This window comes from Styela clava, chromosome 4 (assembly GCF_964204865.1).
Source record: "Styela clava chromosome 4, kaStyClav1.hap1.2, whole genome shotgun sequence".
Taxonomy (NCBI): Eukaryota; Metazoa; Chordata; class Ascidiacea; order Stolidobranchia; family Styelidae; genus Styela; species Styela clava.
The window spans coordinates 23,111,899-23,129,631 of NC_135253.1; the positions used below are offsets into that span (position 1 = coordinate 23,111,899).

General features: G+C 36.7%; 1 protein-coding gene across 4 annotated transcripts in view; it reads left to right on the forward strand.

Moving 5' to 3' along the window:
- Nucleotides 1-17,380, forward strand: part of LOC120325633 (neural cell adhesion molecule 2-like) — a 47,409-nt gene extending 30,029 nt beyond the window's left edge. The window contains exons 13-23 of one of the 4 annotated variants that reach the window (XM_039391706.2): nt 175-307; nt 1,611-1,739; nt 3,161-3,288; nt 4,263-4,362; nt 5,158-5,250; nt 7,496-7,564; nt 9,315-9,428; nt 10,042-10,159; nt 12,056-12,079; nt 14,744-14,881; nt 15,261-17,380. In XM_039391706.2, the coding sequence (XP_039247640.2) occupies nt 175-307; nt 1,611-1,739; nt 3,161-3,288; nt 4,263-4,362; nt 5,158-5,250; nt 7,496-7,564; nt 9,315-9,428; nt 10,042-10,159; nt 12,056-12,079; nt 14,744-14,881; nt 15,261-15,321 (1,107 nt within the window). In that variant the 3' untranslated portion in view covers nt 15,322-17,380. Of the gene's footprint in view, nt 1-174; nt 308-1,610; nt 1,740-3,160; nt 3,289-4,262; nt 4,363-5,157; nt 5,251-7,495; nt 7,565-9,314; nt 9,429-10,041; nt 10,160-12,055; nt 12,080-13,422; nt 13,528-14,743; nt 14,882-15,260 lie in introns of all 4 variants that reach the window. The other 3 variants (XM_039391702.2, XM_039391707.2, XM_078111698.1) reach the window with 3 other exon arrangements.
- The last annotated feature ends 353 nt before the right edge of the window (nt 17,381-17,733 follow it).

A 17,733-nucleotide genomic window follows, 5' to 3' on the forward strand; every position in this document is an offset into this window, starting at 1 on the left:
GTTAGGGTCTCCCACCTTCTAACAAAGCTTTGAAACTGAATACAGTGTCATTATGAATAAAATAGTTAATGTGTGGTGTGGCGTGGTACTCGCCGTGGGTCCCCAGAAAACATGGTCCCATGAAGCCTGGTGAAAACTAGTCTCAATTTATTCATCAAGCATGCTCTTTTCTAGATTTCTGACATAGGGACGAGAAAAGCAACAGTTTCGTTCACGGCTTTACAACCCTTAGTGGACAATAATTACTTTACAATACGACTCACTCCTGCTTCACCCAACGCATCAGATGTTACTCAGAATATTGGACGTGAGTAGAACTAAGATTTATATTTGTAATAAATATATTTGTATTATTTATTTATACAAATGAAGATACAATCAGTAAACTTGAGTGAAATGGTGCTCCCGAAGTATGCGACCAAGATGGCGGACATCGGAACGTAACATGGGTAACAGGTTAGGGTTAGGCAATAATTTTTTTCCAATTTTAGTCCTATTATCAGTTCGAAGACTAGCCAAGAGCCTCCCGTAGTATTTATACCTAACATTATGGCCTAACCCTAACCTAGTACACATATTACATCCCGATGTCCGCCATCTTGGTTCGCATACTTCGGGAGCCCCAGTGAAATAGTTTAACACTGTTTTTTATTTTATTTTTGCGTTCTAAATACCACCAATTGGTGCATCATTATCACAGTCAAAGCATGTGTATATCCATAACAATTCAGTTATACAGATATTTTAATTACATGTAACGGGTACCGGCGTTGGCCTCTTGCGGGCACTCCTCTCTTCTGCCCAACTTTGTTCAATCAATTACTGAAATCACGGAGTTACAGTTTGGTTTTCCAGACCAAAAAATTGTACTCGGCCGATAATGACAGAGGATTAAAAAAGCGTTGATTTTTGAAAAATGTCCTTACAGGCTAAATCAGGGTGGTCCAAGATTGTCAGCTCCGCGGGCCACAAAATTACTTTTGCATTGTTCGCGGGCCAAAATAGTGCTAAGAATTTGCTCATTTAACTTCGCTCGTTGCCTCCGCAAGCCATATCACTAGTCAATTCAGTGACATTTATGATGGGACAATATATCAACAGATTTTCTGGTCAATTTTATGACGATACAACACGAAATGCGATTTTTTGATTCCTCTCTGAATGCGACGCAGGCCACAGATATTGAAGCGACAGGCCACATGTGGCTCACGGGCATAGATTTGGACCACCCTGGGCTAGATCATATTAAAAAAAACCTAACCCTGACCCCATCCCTCCCCCCGCGGCCTTTCGAAATTTTCGTTCGAATCGATTTAAACAATTTAAAATTTGATTCGGTTTGAATTTTGAATTTGTAGTGACCAGCCCTATTGTTAAGTCGAAATAAAAAAAAATGAATACTTCTGTATCGCCTCATGTTAGGTGAGGGCGTGAGCAGTGTTGTAAAAAAATTCAAAAATTGGGAAATAATTGCCAGTCGGAATTTCACCGGGTCGTTTGTCTTTTCAACAAAATCTAAAAATTCCTTCTTTTCCGAAAATTTACAGTAGTTCCCTTAAATATCTTTCATAAACCATTCACACAAGTTTGACTTTTTTTTTATTTTTCAGCTCAAATGTCCGAATACACTTTCCAAGATTTAGAACAAAACATGAAATATACAGTAATTGTTGAAGCTGTCAACTGTGAGGATACCAGCCCACCAAGTGAAGTAAAAGATTTCAAGACTGAACCTATCGGTATGTTATAGTTGGGATGGCACAGGGCTAATTCCTTATCCATCCCATATGTTAGTGGTTTTGAACTAGGCTTCTGTTAGTGCAGTCCAGGGGTTTTGCACGTTCCTTCTGAGAGCCTATATCAGGGGTGAGCAAGGTCTTTGGACGGCCATTTATTACTTATCGATCTTGATCGGTAGATATGTTGATAGGTATATGTTTGTCTGTCTGTCTGTTTGTCTGTGTGTTAGATGTACGCGATATCTCACGAAAGTGAGATTCGATCTGCTGCAAATTTTGCATGTGCATTCATCATAGCTCGGATCAGAAGCCTATTGATTTTGGATGGATTATGTCGCATAATTAGCGAGTTATTAATTAATTAGTGATGGGACACACGGTGTCACTATGGAGTAAGACCACTGTTTTGGGGGATCCCCTAACCTTCGATCGATAAGTCTTTGGTTTCCAACCGAATTCTAGTTTTATTATTGTTACTTATCGATTTTGATCAGTAAGTATGTTGATTGATAGATATTTGTCTGTTAGACACTTTCGTATGTTACTCGATATCTCACGAAAGCGAAGTTGAATCTTCTCCACTTTTTGCATGTGCACTCATCATATCTCATATAATTAGCGAGTTATTAATTAATTAGTGACGGGACACTAATGGAGTAAGAGCGCATGAATCGATCGATAAGTCTTCGGTCTCCGACCGATATTCTCGTTTTTATCATTGTTGTCAATTTATTATTATGACTTCATCCAGCATCAAGTTCATGCTTACGGAAACAAATAACTAACTAATCCCACATCCAACATGGAATGGTAACCGGACGAGAGCCCGTGGTTCGCCATATGGTTAAGCCATCTTATCAGCTTTCCTTTCCCCGGGATAATTAATGTAAATCCTATTTTATCCCAATAATAAACCTTGTGCATAAACTTAATTTTGCACGATAATATACAAGTTCCTAACTGCATTCAAATTCAATCCATCCACAACAAAACAAATGGCGAAATTCCTAGCTACTGGCTGTTGGGAACCATTGTTTTATATTGACGGCAATTAACCAGTTATTTTTATCTTTTTCCAATAAGATTTACATATTTATCCGGGAGTGAGGAAAGGCATTAAGATGGTTTACCATATGGTGAACCACGGCCTCTCGTTCGGTTACCAGATCATGTCGGGTATGGGATTAGATAGGCAGTTATTTATTTTCGGAAGAATGGACTTGATGGTGGAGCCAGCTGTAACCGACCTGCGGTTATATTAACCGTCCTACAGCGGCGGGGAGTCAAGCAATCCTCTCGCACATAAACCATCTCTGCATGGGAGCCTATGAAGTGTAATCAGAGGTGCAAGCGTATTCCTAACGCTTAGCACGATTTGCCACCGTCAAAAAATTTATCATTTTTTTTTCTAATTTTTGTAGAAACTCCAGAATCGGTTGAAATTATCAGTGGAGACTCGTCAGAAAATCATGATAAATATCTTGTGCAGTGGAAAACAAGAGGACTCGGTGGAGGAGAAGTGTCGAAAATAATTGTCATCGTTGAACAGGTTTGTATCTTTTACATGAATACAATTTAGAGCCCAAAGTGCAGACGTGGGAAAAATTGACGTATCCTATAATTGATCCCTTTTCCCAAACCGGGGGGTCTTCATATGATCTATTCCGGGGAGGTGTGTCTGACCTAAACAAATATGACCTGAATAATCAAATCTTGAGGGGGGAATCATCATATTACAACGCAATGAACAATAATGTTATAAGAACCTGATATAAACAAAAGACTCCAAATATTAGCACTCTGCAGTAGGAATAACTAATTCACTTCAGAGATTGGGTTGACAGTGTATAATACACTTATAGCAGGTGTCTGCAACTTACGGCCCGCGGAGCAATATAATCCGGCCCGCGACGCTTCACTGAATTATAGTAACAAATTATAGCTGTTTCGTCGTTTTTATTCTTTACGCAAAAGAATTTACGTGTAGACTAAATTATATTATAACGTAACAAGTATATAATTACTCGTTTAATGAGCCTATAATTTAATTATAATTTAGACAAATGGCAACAAAACACAGAAAAGCTGATGATAAGTGCAAATGGTTTAATGGTGTAAAAAATATTCAAATGGTCAGTCTTCGCGCACTGCTTAAAATTTAACTTCCGATCTGTGTGATAAAATGTGATTCATCGGTCATCCATTCGATTCTTAACTTTCTAAAAATATGTGCGGCCCGCCAATGACTTGCAAGTTGCAACATTTAATTTTGGCCTACGAGCGACAAAAGGTTGCCGACCCCTGACTTATAGTGTCATACATAGCAATTTTTCGTTGCTTGAAACAATTCCGACGCCCTCAATATGCTAACTCATTTCAACAGCTATAACTCGTACGATGTGTTACAATTTGTATGGTAGACCTATATGTAAACTTTTAATAAAAACAATTTAGGGCTGTTTTAGGAAGTCTGCTTGTATGTATCGATATATATTAATCAAAAATTGATTTTTGTGTTTCTAGTTGACTGAAACAATAGACAGCCAGAATAGAACAAAAGTGAGAGAAATATTATTGAAACCTGGAGACCAAGAATTTGAAAACGAATCTGTTGTTATTGAGAGTAAGACGTTGTTGTTGTTGTTAATTTAATTTTTTGTGACGATTTTAAAGCTAAATATTGGGGTTAATGGGGAGGTGAATTTTCAAATGTTAAATTAAACTTTACATTCAATATGCAAAATACATTCCTTACAGTAAGGACACAGTTCTAACCGAATATCTTCGGGGTGTAAACCTAGTCCAGGTCCAATGTTCAATTATTAGGCCATTACACGCACTTGTTGTGAAGTTACTATATGCATGCCATGCTTGGCGGACTGTTAGGCATCAAGAAATATTAATTCAGAGATATAGTTAATGACAAAAAAACGACGAAAAAACATTATCAGTACAAGGGTATACGAAAACTAGCTATGCACATAATGTATGCAGATTGGAAATTTCAATTTCTTTCTTGTGAATCCTATGTTGAAATGCAAGGAGAAATACAGTAGGATAGGATTCACAAATTTATCCCTAGAGGAGATAAAAACTCATGAGACGGCTCAATCATATGACGAACTACAGCCTTCCATCTTGTTACTATTCCATGTCGGGTATGGGATTAGTTAGCCAGTTATTTGTTTTCAAATGCATGGACTTGATGTTGAAGGAAGCCGTAAGCGACCATCGGTTACATGAACCACCTTACGGCGGCGAGGAGTCCAGCAATCCTCTCGCAAGTAAGTATCCTCGCATAGAATTCAAGTCTGCAGACCCACACAGGGTAATCAGAGGTGCGATGTAGCCTTAATACTTGGAATCTAAAACCTAATGTTCTGCAACACTGTGATAATAAATTCCTTATTATATTCAGATCTTGTTCCTTCTAGCAAGTACGAGATATCAGTTATCCTATACAATGAAGTTGGATCAGCAAAAGCAAAACGAATGTTTAACACGGCTATGGGTAAGTTTATGTCAACACCTTTTTCTCAATATGTTTCAACATTGGCGTGAATTGCCCCAAGTCTTCTATTAATAGCTATTCAATAACACAATCTTTTATATTATAATTCCTTGAAATCTTAGTACCTAATGGTATCTTAGCGGCTGCCCAATCTTACAAAAAATAGGTGGAAACACATAATTTTTATTATAATTCCTTGAAGTCAACTTTTGGGATTTTAGAAGCCGCTCATTCTCAAAAAAATAAATGAAAAATATATATAGGGTGTCCATAAAGTTCTAAAATTTCAAAAATGCAAAGGGCATTTATCGATACCGTATATTGTTTTGATGTCTGCTGAAATTATGACTATAGTTTTCATGGATATAAATTTCATTTGAAAATATCGATGAAAATATCATCATAATAACCTCGGTTGTTATATTGTGCTTCTTATTATTATATAAACAATAGTTGAGATGTTGGACTAACTTCTGTAAATTAACTGTTTTTTATTCAGTTTTGAGCCCCAGCAACCAAGTCTATTATCTGTAACTGGCCCTCTTAGTGAAGTAATTGTCCACCATTGTTTTGAGAAAAGGTTTATCACAGACATGAGTTAGCTTATTCCTTCACCATCTCGTTATATATATGTTTTAGCTTCGATGAAGTAATATTAGCTAAAAATTTTCTGCGAAAGTCAGCATCCTGTTTCTCCCAATTTGTTATGTTCTCCATTAAGTAGCGGTGTGTACTAACTTTAATGGGCGTTCCCGTAGTATGTGCACCAAGATGGCAGACACCGAAACGTAGTATGTGTACCAGGTTAGGGTTAGGCCATAATTTTGATCTAATTTTCTTTATTTTAGTTCTATTACAAGTTTGAGGACTAGCCAAGTGACTCCCGTAGTATCTGTACCTGAAATTATGGCCTAACCCTAACCTGGTACACATGCTACGTTCCGGTGTCCGCCATCTTGGTGCACATACTACGGAAGTATCTTTCAATGGACTGAAAGCTTTATTTACTTGTGGTAATATGCTGGCCCGGCCTACCCTATTCAGTTCGTAGGGAAAGAATGTCTGAACCATTAATTTTGTTTTATATAAGGAATGCATTTTTTCAGCCAAGTCATTTTTTAAATGGTTCACAGATTGGTGTTGAAATGGGTACAAATTACCCAAAGCTCACAATCTTGTCACAATCATTAATGCTGTTATTTCAGGGCCAACCACGAGAGCGCCCACTACCGTAGTCAGTAAACCAACAGAGTCTACAACAGAACAGTGTGAGAGCGATATAGATTCTACAACAAGTGAGGATAATTCACCACACGAGGGCAGTAATAGTGAGGAGGAAGCTGTTATTAGTAACTCAGCACTTGAGGGCAGTATTAATGAGGAGGAGGGTAAGGTTGAATTAGAAGATTCCTCTGGAGAGGAAAGCATAGAAAATGAATTGCAAACTAGAAAGGGGAGAGCTCAATCAGAAATCGGAGAAATAGCGAAGTCTAATGTTGAAACCACGAAGGACCCAGAAAGCACAGGTGAATATGAAATACAAAAATTCGAAGGTAGAATATGATTTACATATTTCAGAAGGGAGAGGGAAGCTGATAAGACGACCTAATCATCAGGGCCTCACATCCGTTACCAGTTTGATCAGATATATCATCAGTTAGCCCATTATTTGTTTCGCAGGTTGCCAGCTTTTAGGGTAGGATTTACAAATTTCTACCAATGAGAGGAAAGTCATAAGATTACCTAATCATAGGGCGAAACACGGCCTCTCGTGTATGGTTATCAGTTCATGTCAGATATGGTATGTGTTAGTCAGGTTTCAAAAGAAAAGGGCATATGCTGAAATTTTGCGAAAGTTTATTTGGAAATAATATAAAAATAAATGCTCTATAATATAAACAGTATATAATCAGAGTTCAAAAAAAAAATTCACCGTGATGTTACATGAGTTTAAAACTCAAAACTATGTTTTTCCTCGGTTTTCTCAAAACCGTTTTTTGAAAATTTTGCCTTTCTGGGCTAAAGTCCCTAAATTATCAGAAGCAAACAAATTTAAATTTATTGAGCATGTTAAAAACAGTTGAGAATTTATGTCGCACTGCATATGCTGTAAAAATTGCATTAATAAAATTTATTGCTCTTGCCAAGCGAAATCCTGGCACGCTGCTCACATTCCGAGTTCTATTTTTTGATAATTCCAAAATCAATTCAAACTTTGTTTGCTTTATGAATTTCAATTTTGCAGAGTTTGGGAATTATACAATGCCAACACCTGGCAATTTAACCGATGACCTAACAACGGATTTAACATTTGGTAAAAATAATCCACAGCGTGAAATTGTTTTTTTATAGCACATTTTTGTCTTTATTTGCACAATTCTTTTGATGAAACAACAGTTTTTGTTGATTAAACATTTGCTTACAGTGAATTGACTTGCACTTTCACAAACGCTTTCAATTTTTTTCATACACTTTTTTATTTATCACGCTCTGTTTGAGGTGGTGGGTGGACAAACTCACAGTAAGCGTTAAAATATTGCTAACTTTGCTGATAAAAACGCCATCAGGTGTATCAGTGATATAATATTTATTGAAATTCTCAAGATCCATTTCATCTGTTCCCTCCACGGTAGAATAACGACCCCATGATAAATTAGCAGGGGGGTTTGCAGCGAATTGGCACTCTAGGGTGGCTAAAGTGCCCTTCGCATGCCCATGCATTATTTAAGTAAGTTGATTTTGGTGCGTCTGAAAAATGTTGAATCATTTTTAAGTACAGGGATTTCCAAAAGATAGAGTATTTGAATTGGTTTGAAATTGATTGCCATATTTCTCCTTGCATAATAGGTGGTTAATTTTTATGCGATAAATTCATACGCATTTTGTTTCGATAAAGCTCAGTAAAGGCAGCCACTTACCGGTATATTTGAGGAGTCACTTTATCTGGGAGGACCAGGATTGTTCTAGTTCAAAATTCCATAACCAATTTATTACAACCTGGTGGTGATCATGGGATTTGAACCAGACTTGCGATGCTAATATAGTTAAGTCTAACATTTTACCCGGTAGGCCATCAAGTCCACCGACTAACTCATAAAACCAAATATCTGGTAATATACCAGTAGTTAATTCCACTGCTAAGCCACCATGCTCACAAAAGTTTTTCAAGATTTATTTTTCATCTGTGTTAATTGGTTTTGTGATTCCAAACCTTATAAACTCAAGAGTGCTGAGAAATATCTTGTGTATGTGTGGGAATGGAAATCCATGCCTTTGTCAGTGTTTGTAGAAGTTCCTGTCCCACGGGCCAAGTCGAATCACGGGTCAACAGCAGTATTCACTCGTAAGAAAATTATGAGTGCGGAGGGGCCTCGCAAGTAATAAAATGCTTTATACTCGCATGCAAATTATTTGTTAACTTCAAAGTGTTCTATTCAAGAAAGAAAAAAATAGCGATTTCGCATTCCTTAAAAAAATGCAAAAAGTGCCTCGTAGTTTTGTGACAGTGAACAGTGAACCTGGTCCCAACCGTTTTTGATATATTCCCATATTCCTTTATTTTAAATCTTTTATTCTTCCCGTGCCATGCTTGAAAACTCAATTTCCATTATTTGTTCAATTTTTTGAACTCTGACTTTTGTACTTTTGTTTTTTAAATAATGTATAATAGGTCTTTAAATACAAGGTGTCCAAAAAATGTCGCTCGATTTTGTAGTGGTAACAATTAGAAATTTCCTTGTCTTTGTTTATTAATACTTCTTATTTATCATACAAATTTTTATTTATCTAAACTTCATTACTATTATTACTACTAATCAAGGAAAATTTTGATTGTTATTACTATAAAATCGGGCGAAATTTTTTGGAAACGATAATAATATTACGATAACAATAAATAACCAAATAATTAATTTAAGTTAACTACTCTATAAGCAATGCAAAGTTTTATTTACTCCCCCCCCCCCAAAAAAAATAACAAAAAACTCAATGAAATTGTTTCTCCACCCCAATTTTTAAATGTCATGTTATTAACTCTAATTTCCACCTGCATATTTTAATTCCAGAACCCCAAACGCAAACAACAGTGTCCAATACCACACAGGTATCCTTGGGAGGATTCGCGGGATGGAAGATATTGCTTATCATATTGGTGTTGCTGATATTGGTTGTGCTGATAGGTGCGTTTTCTTATCATGTTTGAGTTTGAACGACAGAAAAACGAGAATATCGGTCCTAGACCGAAGACTTATCGATCGAAAGTTAGGGGATCCCCCAAAACAGCACTTTTGCTCCATAGTGACACCTTGTGTCCCATCACTAATTAATCAATAATTCTCTAAATATACGACATAATTCATCCAAAATCAATAGGCTTCTGGTTCGACATATGATGAATGCACATCCAAAATCTGGAGCAGATTCAATCTTGCTTTCGTGTGATATCGCGTACATCTAACAGACAGACAGACAAATACCTATCAACATACTTACCGATTAAAATCGATAAGTAAATACAAATATATGTTTATATACTATGAAAATTGGGTATTCCGTAGTATGTGTACCAGGTTAGGCCATAATTTCATTCCGGTTTTCTTTATTTTAGTTCTATTACGAGCCCGGGGACTGTCTGTGTTAGCCAAGTGAATATACCGTATCCCTGTCCATAGGTTTCAGTGCCTTCACACAACTTGACGTAAAATAAGGCAAACAAAGTTAGTCACCTCCATATCGGTACACACACTTCAGGAGCACCGAAAATTATCACACAATAATTATTTTACTTTACAGATGTTATCTGCTGTTTTACTCGAAGTTGGGGTGTTACAATGTGGATTTATGCTAGGACTTGTGGGGAAAGTAATAAGCACAACGTAGAGGACGCTGAAGAGGGTGCTGCTCAATTCAGGTGCGAAAAAAACACTTTCTTCTGGGAGAAAGCTGGGATACCTTGCCCTTAGGATATTCAAAGTACGGGGAATGCTACGAGTGTTCTTAGGCATGCAAGTTTCATTGCTCGTTTTTTTTAGGCGCTTGATCATACTTCCCGCTCTAGCCCCCTACAAGCAGCCACTGATATATAACGATATCCACGGAGCTATTTTTTTTGAACAACTGAAATTAATCATGTTTGACATTATCTACCCAATTTATTACACCCTGGATAAGGTGGTGTAACCATGATGTGTAACCAACGATCTCAACACAATGAAGTCTAACACTTTAAACTGGGCATGCAAGTTTCATTGCTGGATATTTGTAATGTCTCGCGTTAGCTTCAAATTCCTTCAGTACTTCGCTTGTTAAGCTTTCCTCAAAGCAGCACACAGTATTTGCACGATAAATAAAGCTTTTACTACTACAATTCATTATACACGAAAGTAACTTGATACAACATAAACAAACAGCGAATAACCATAGGTTGGGAAACACTGCTTTAATGCATTGTGCTGAGCTCCATAAACATGTATCACTCTGGTGAGTGCTCTGAGCTGACTGAGTGGGTTGTAGATTCAGATTTTGAGAGAGTGATTAAGTGTGAGAGGATTGGGACTTTGTGGACACCCTTTATATATCTTGATTTCTCCACGGAATGAATGATAGGTTTGTGGTTGCAAAAGTTCCCAAAAAATTATTTTTGATTGACAACTTTGCACTGCCTGTGAATGCGATTGAATTTTCTGGAACTCCAGAAAATTGAAATTGAACTTTTTTTTATTTTATCATCTGGTTTTCTTTATCAGTATTTTATATATAACCAGTTGGCACTTGTAATAGGTAGATCAAGGATTTTCAGGCCCTTAAGTCACAAAACAATTAATCTAAATCAGCGTTATCCAAACGGGGAGCCCCCTGCGTGGTCGCACAACAAATTTTAGAGGTCGTTAAGAGTACAGCAATTTTACACGAAGTACTCGATCTAGCAGGAGCTGGAGTAACAGTGTCAACTTTGATTCTTTGCTGAATTCGGTCATTAACGCATAGGAGCGAGTAACAAAACTTAGAACCTTGCCGTTGTTGGCCAAACATCCATATTCATATCCCTTTGCTGGTGCTGCGAAAATTTTATTTGGGTCAGACACAATTTGAATATTTGGGAAGGAGTTGCGACTGAAAAGGTTGGGAAGCTCTTATCTAAACATCCCCTACCCACAAGCAGACACCAAATCAAGTCATGATATATTAACTAACTGTTAACATTGAATGGTGTTACAATCAAATCAACAAACGTATTTATTTTAAAAATTATATTCTCCCGTCAGTGTGAAGGCTGTACCTGTCGGGAGTGTTTTGTGAAACGGTGATTGAAATTGCTAATAAATTGGGCGGCATGGCAATTTTGGCCGTACTATTATTCCATATGGTATTAGACCTGACATGGGCGAACTACGGCCCGCGGGCCAAGTCCGGCTCGTTGGGTAATTCAATCTGGCCCGCCTGATGCTGCCACATCCTAACTAAAAACAAATTTTGACGTTTTAGCTAAAGAAATAACTTGAAGAATTTGTTGAGATTGCGGTTAAATTTAGTCTTGGCGCGAGGCTTATTGTTTTCCACTTTTGTTTTTGTAACACCATAAATATTGTCCATAAAATACGAATTTTTTCGTCACACTTACATGGCCCACCAGTCCATGTAAATATTGTCCATAAAAATAGGTTAAAGGAAACCCAAACTGTCTCCCAAGTACCTGAAAATCGTTCCTAAGGGCTCATTAACCCAAGTTCATAATTCCCTGCGCCCAATATTCAAAGTCAAATATATTATTATTCCACTTCATTAACTTTAATCTGTATTTTTTTAGCAAAGAGACAGAAGGAAAATACAAATAGGTCCATGGTGTTATTGTCCTCACTTTCATTGACTCAACTCATAGCTGGGGATGTCCATATCGTATTAATTTGATATTCAGATTTGGATTTATAACCGATTCCACACAATTCTAAGTCAATTTATTTGTGTAAAAAGCATTATGCTGAATTTTGGTTGAAAAATTCGAACAAATATAATCAGATTGGAAACATTTCACAAAAAAAGAATTGGGATTATTTTTAAATTTTTGAAAAATTGTTTAATGAAAATTTGTGTGCATTCATACAAGCATACAATAAACATTTTTTTTGATAATTATTTTTCGCCCTTATTTATTATTACAAAAATTTCCATCATAAACTTATGTGCAGGAGGTTCAATTTTTGAGTCAAAGTGGTCTTTCAGACATGGATTAACAAAATTCTTCGGTAAATTAAAGCATTCTCACTTTTACTATTTTTTTATGACAACTAATTTTAAGGACATTCCTGCCCACCTACCTCACACATGGCACTGTCACGTTCAACTCTCATTATTGCATTCATCTTTCACCATTTCTCATGTCATTCATCTCTTCACTCAATTTCTCAAACCTTACTCTTTCTAAAAAATTAGAAATTAATCCAAAATTTAATGTTAGTATAGTTGAGGTTCGAATTTTTGCAGAGCTATTAAACAAAGAATATTTTCAAAAAATGACAACCGAGTTGTAGAGCAGGGGGGAGCAAGGTTTTTGAACCAGGGGCCGAAAATTTTGCCCACCTAGACTGGCAGGCCATGAAGTGTGACGAAAAAAGTTACATTTTATGAACAATAGTTACAGTGTTACAAAAGCAAAAGTCGAAAACAATGAGCTTCGTGCCAAAACAAATTTAATCGCAATCTCAATAAATTCCTCAGCAATTTTTCAGCTAAAACATCAAAATTTGGTTTCAGTTTGTTAGGGCAAGATCAAGCGGGCCAGATTGAATTACCCAACGGCCCGGATTTGGCCTGCGGGCCGTAGTCTACCCATGTCAATTGTAGAGGGTAGCAGATCTCAAGCTGACATTACTTGTGTAGTCTTGAGTGACTGATTGTGGTGATGGTGAGTCGGCAATGGCCGACTGCCCTTTCCCGCCAATATGCTTTTGTGGTCATTGCGTGATTCAGCACAATGATACAAACATTTCACTCTTAATTGAATTTTATTTTATTCATTCTCACGTATACCAACATCTATAATTTGTGTATCCCTGAATTATTTTTGAAGTTGGATAGAAGAGGCATCCTTATGAGAAACTCACCCAGGCAGCAGAAAAGTTTGCCAAACCCACATCACCACTAAGTAAAAATGTCTTGTAACCTGTTTTCATATAGTCAGCCAGAAGCTGATGCCGAAGAGATTAATCTTGGGGCTGTAGGGGTTGTCGAAGAGAATCAACCAATTGCAAACGAGGCAGAACCCATAGCTAATGGAGAACCGTACGTTGGTTAATGTAGTGTGGTTGTTGTTTATGTCAGTTGTTGGTCAAGGCATCAGTTGTTAGTCGTGGCATCAGTCGCTGGTCTTGGCATCAATTGTTGGCCGTGGCAGTAGTTGTCAATTGTGGCAGTAGTTGTTAATTGTGGCATTAGTTGTTAATTGTGGCATTGGGTGTTGTGACATGCTATGTATTGATTGTGGTATTAGTTGTTGGTCGAGGCATATGATGTTAATCGTGGCAATAGATATTATAATTTTACCATTTTGGCGTCAATAATGTGGTATTATTTGTTGGTTAAAGCATTATTTTTTGGTTAAGGCACCATTGTTACTTGTTGATTGGATGTCGTGGTTTCGTTATTAATTGGTTGTGGCATTAGTTGTTGGTTGAGGCATCTGCCGATGACTGTGTCATCATTGTTGGTTGTGGCATTGTTTGTCGGTCGAGACCCTATCTTCTGGTTGTTTGTTAAAGTATGATTGTGGCATTAGATGTTGTAATTTCACTATCCATGAATTGTGGCATTAGTTGTTGTTCAGGGCATCTTTTGTTGACCGTGGCATTGACGGCTGGTCCAGGCATCATTTGTTGGTTGTGGCGTTGTTTGTCGGTCAAGGCATTATTTTTTGGTTGTTGTTAAGGCATGATTGTGCCATTAGATGTTGTAATTACAATATTAATTAGTTGTCGGTTAGGGCATCTGATGTTGAATGTGACATGGATGTTGTAATTTCACTATTTATAGATTGTGGCATTAGTTGTCGGTTAGGGCATCTGTTGTTGACCGTGGCATTGGATGTTGTAATTCCACCATTTATTGGTTGTGGGCTGTGGCATTAGTTGTCGGTTAGGGCATCTGTTGTTGTTGACTGTGGCATTGAATAAAGGTCAAGGCAGAATTGTTGGCCGGGGCATTGGATGTTGTGGTTTTACTGAGAACTGGTTTTGTAAATCGAGGCGCCAGTTGGTAACTATAGACTAGATAATGATATTCAGTTTTCTTTATATAACTTTTATACATGTCATAAATAACATTCGCCCTGAACAAGGCCCTGTACTGCGGCCACTGATATCTACCTATCTGTCACGAGTTCCATGCTAATCTTTGATGATCGGAATTACGACAATAACATAGCCGCTCGAAACATATAAATTGATTTAAGCTGTATCAATTTGGAAATGTAATAAGATTTAACGTAAGAAACTCATTTCAGTGCAATCGGCAAACTCGCTCCAATAGATGAGCAGACCCCTCTTCGTAATGACAATGATGGGCCTGACTCAGCACTGACACCTAGTGGGAACGGAAAGGCAGAGGTGCCGCAGGAACCTGATGAAGAAAAAGTAGAAAAGTGAGAGAAATGCGAAAAGCAATATTTACACGTTTTGTCTCCCTTTTTTTACAAACGTTATTCATGCTTTTCACTCCTAACAAGGCCCTTTGCAAGCAACCACTAATATGTCAAGAGCTACATTTGGAAGGAATCTTTTCTCTTCATTTTGGATGAGACGAGACATGTGATCTGCGATGCCAACACAATTTTATTATATAAATATAGATACGTTAAATCAGTCAGAAGGTTGTGTGACATTAAATACCCCATATAAGACGGTTCATTTCATTGTATCATCTATGTACATTGTACATGCTTGGTTAGACCATGTTTTGTTAGGCGGGGCCAAGCATGCTCAGAGTTACACAACAACTTATCATTCATTGTTTCATCATAGAACCAAATCACCCGAAGAAGAAAAACTTGTCAAAACAGAAGAGAATGGAGAAAAGGCATGATGATGTCACAAGCACTACTGTCATGATGTCACTATCATATTCATTATGACTTCATAAATGCACTAAGTTTTATGTGTCATGTACATAGTGACACAACAGAGACTAATCAGAGAGCTGAAAACTAACATGACATCTTTATTTATTTCCGTTGCCATAGCAACTTATTATTTCTGCATGTCATATATTCATCTGTGTCATATTTCTGAATGTCATAAACAACTTTTGTTCAGTATTCATCAGTTAGGCATTGCAAAATAGGGTGGAAAGCATGAAAATATCGTATACGATAAAGAATAAAATACCTAATACACTGTAGTCTGACTACAGTTGCCGATTTCAAATTATTTTCATACAACGTAACAGAGTTCTCTGCAAGCAGCCACTGATAAATGAACACTATTATATTTGGAAAGGCTGTATCTTCCTGTTTCAGCATTGTGTATCAAATATATCAACCTGGGTTAGCGGATGGACATATGATTGCCCCAAATTTTGCTTTATATAATAATTATCGAGACCAGTCTCGCTACACCATTACCACATAGCTTATAATTTTTCTGGAGAAACAAGCGCACTTTTTATTTTGTATTATGATTTCATTTGTAAATATTCATTCGTGTAAAGTTCCTCCTGTATGATTATTTCTATGTTTATCTCTTATTTCCTCATTTTTATGACATAACAAAGCATTCCAAGATAAACAATGCTTCTTATTATTTTGTCACAGTGTTAAAGAAGAATCTTGAAATAATCGCGGATGAATATCCAAGAATTAAAGTTTGAGTGTGAAAAGGACTAATTTGGGTTATGCTTGGGGCGAAATTTACTTTTGTATATTATTTGTAAATATACCTTGAGTGTCCAATACTTTTCTTTGGTGTAGAAATTCTGATGCTTATTGTGGGTTTTGTTGTAGAAAGGAGGATTTTTCACAGCCCATGAGGTTATTATGACACCATTAATGTCACGTTTTCTAATGTTATGCCACTTTTTGGACAATTTAAACTTGTTGTTCTCAAATTTTATTCTCTTGTGGTTGATTTCCAGCGTCGAAAGAAATCTTAGGCTTTCTCGGGATAACTTTTAATATCATAGCTTTTTCTTTCATCAAAAAATAAATAAATACGGTAAAAGTGTTAATGTTTATTTTTTCTAGTCAAACTTCCAAAACTTGGTTCAGCATCAGGCCTAAATTTCTTCTCTTTTCTATTTGTAATTGATGAGGTTTCTCTGGGACTTGTTGTAGGCGCATTCAAAAAATCCTGAAGGCCCATATAGTCCTGAGGTACCATGTTTAGAAACACTGCTTTAGACTCTTTTCCCACCATTCAAATTTCAAGCATACGCCTCGCATATTTTGCTCAAACAAGATTCTTCAGTGTTCTACATATTGTTGCCATCATTTTTTGTAACAATGTCTTTATTTTATTATTTTAGCACCAACAATTTTGCAGTTATATGCGAGTTCTTGCCGTTTTGATTCTTACCGTTCTTCAATTTGGACACACTGTAATGTATAAGCGCGTTATTCATTTTAATAAAAATGTTCTAAATTCAAGGCTTTCCCCCTGATCTCTTATTGAGGCGTTTTATCGACTTTCAAGTACCTATTATTTAGTTTTCAAAAATCACCAAATTTATGTGAAATACCAGGAAGTTAATATTCTAATTACTCTCACAGAAATTATCTGATCTACACTTGAACTTCTGTTTATGCACTCAAAGGTTTGAGCAATCTAGCACGCTTTGAACAAAAGTTATATTCTCCCTTGAATATGTTCCAAATTAACTGGTAACGGCTTTTTAGCATAAGGGTCCGAGTCATCTATTTCGCTGTAAGCAATGACCGATTATCTAATGCCATGTTTTGCCGAGATCTGGCTATTATTTGTAAAAACTAATAGCTGTAAAGTGTAACTGTTTTGCTTTTAAACAGTAATATATTGCTTGCATGAAATTTTCATTTTATGTAATTTTTGTTTTTAATCAATAAAATCTTTGTTTGAAGATCGTTGGTTGCTCGCACAATGGTTAAATAAAAACGCGCTTGTGATTTGTATGTACTTTCTGTAATTAATACCGTAATCAAAGACTCACTGAGGTCTTGCCATGTTAATAATGGCATTTTATAGATAGTGTGTTTCGTAAATGGAATGCAGCTAAAACAGCACCAGATAGGCTACAAGGCGATAACTCCAATGTATGCTGGCAAATACAAATACCTTTCATTGCAAATCATAACTATATGTAAAGTAGGCGATCAAAATCAGTTACCTCCATATTAGTACACACATTTCTGAAGCGGCTGATTTATATGAAGAGTTTTTTGCGTAGTTACTTTAAAAAGGGGATGTGCAGGTTTGGAACGACCGGAAATTGTAGCGGTACAACCTAGATGAGGGACCCATTGAA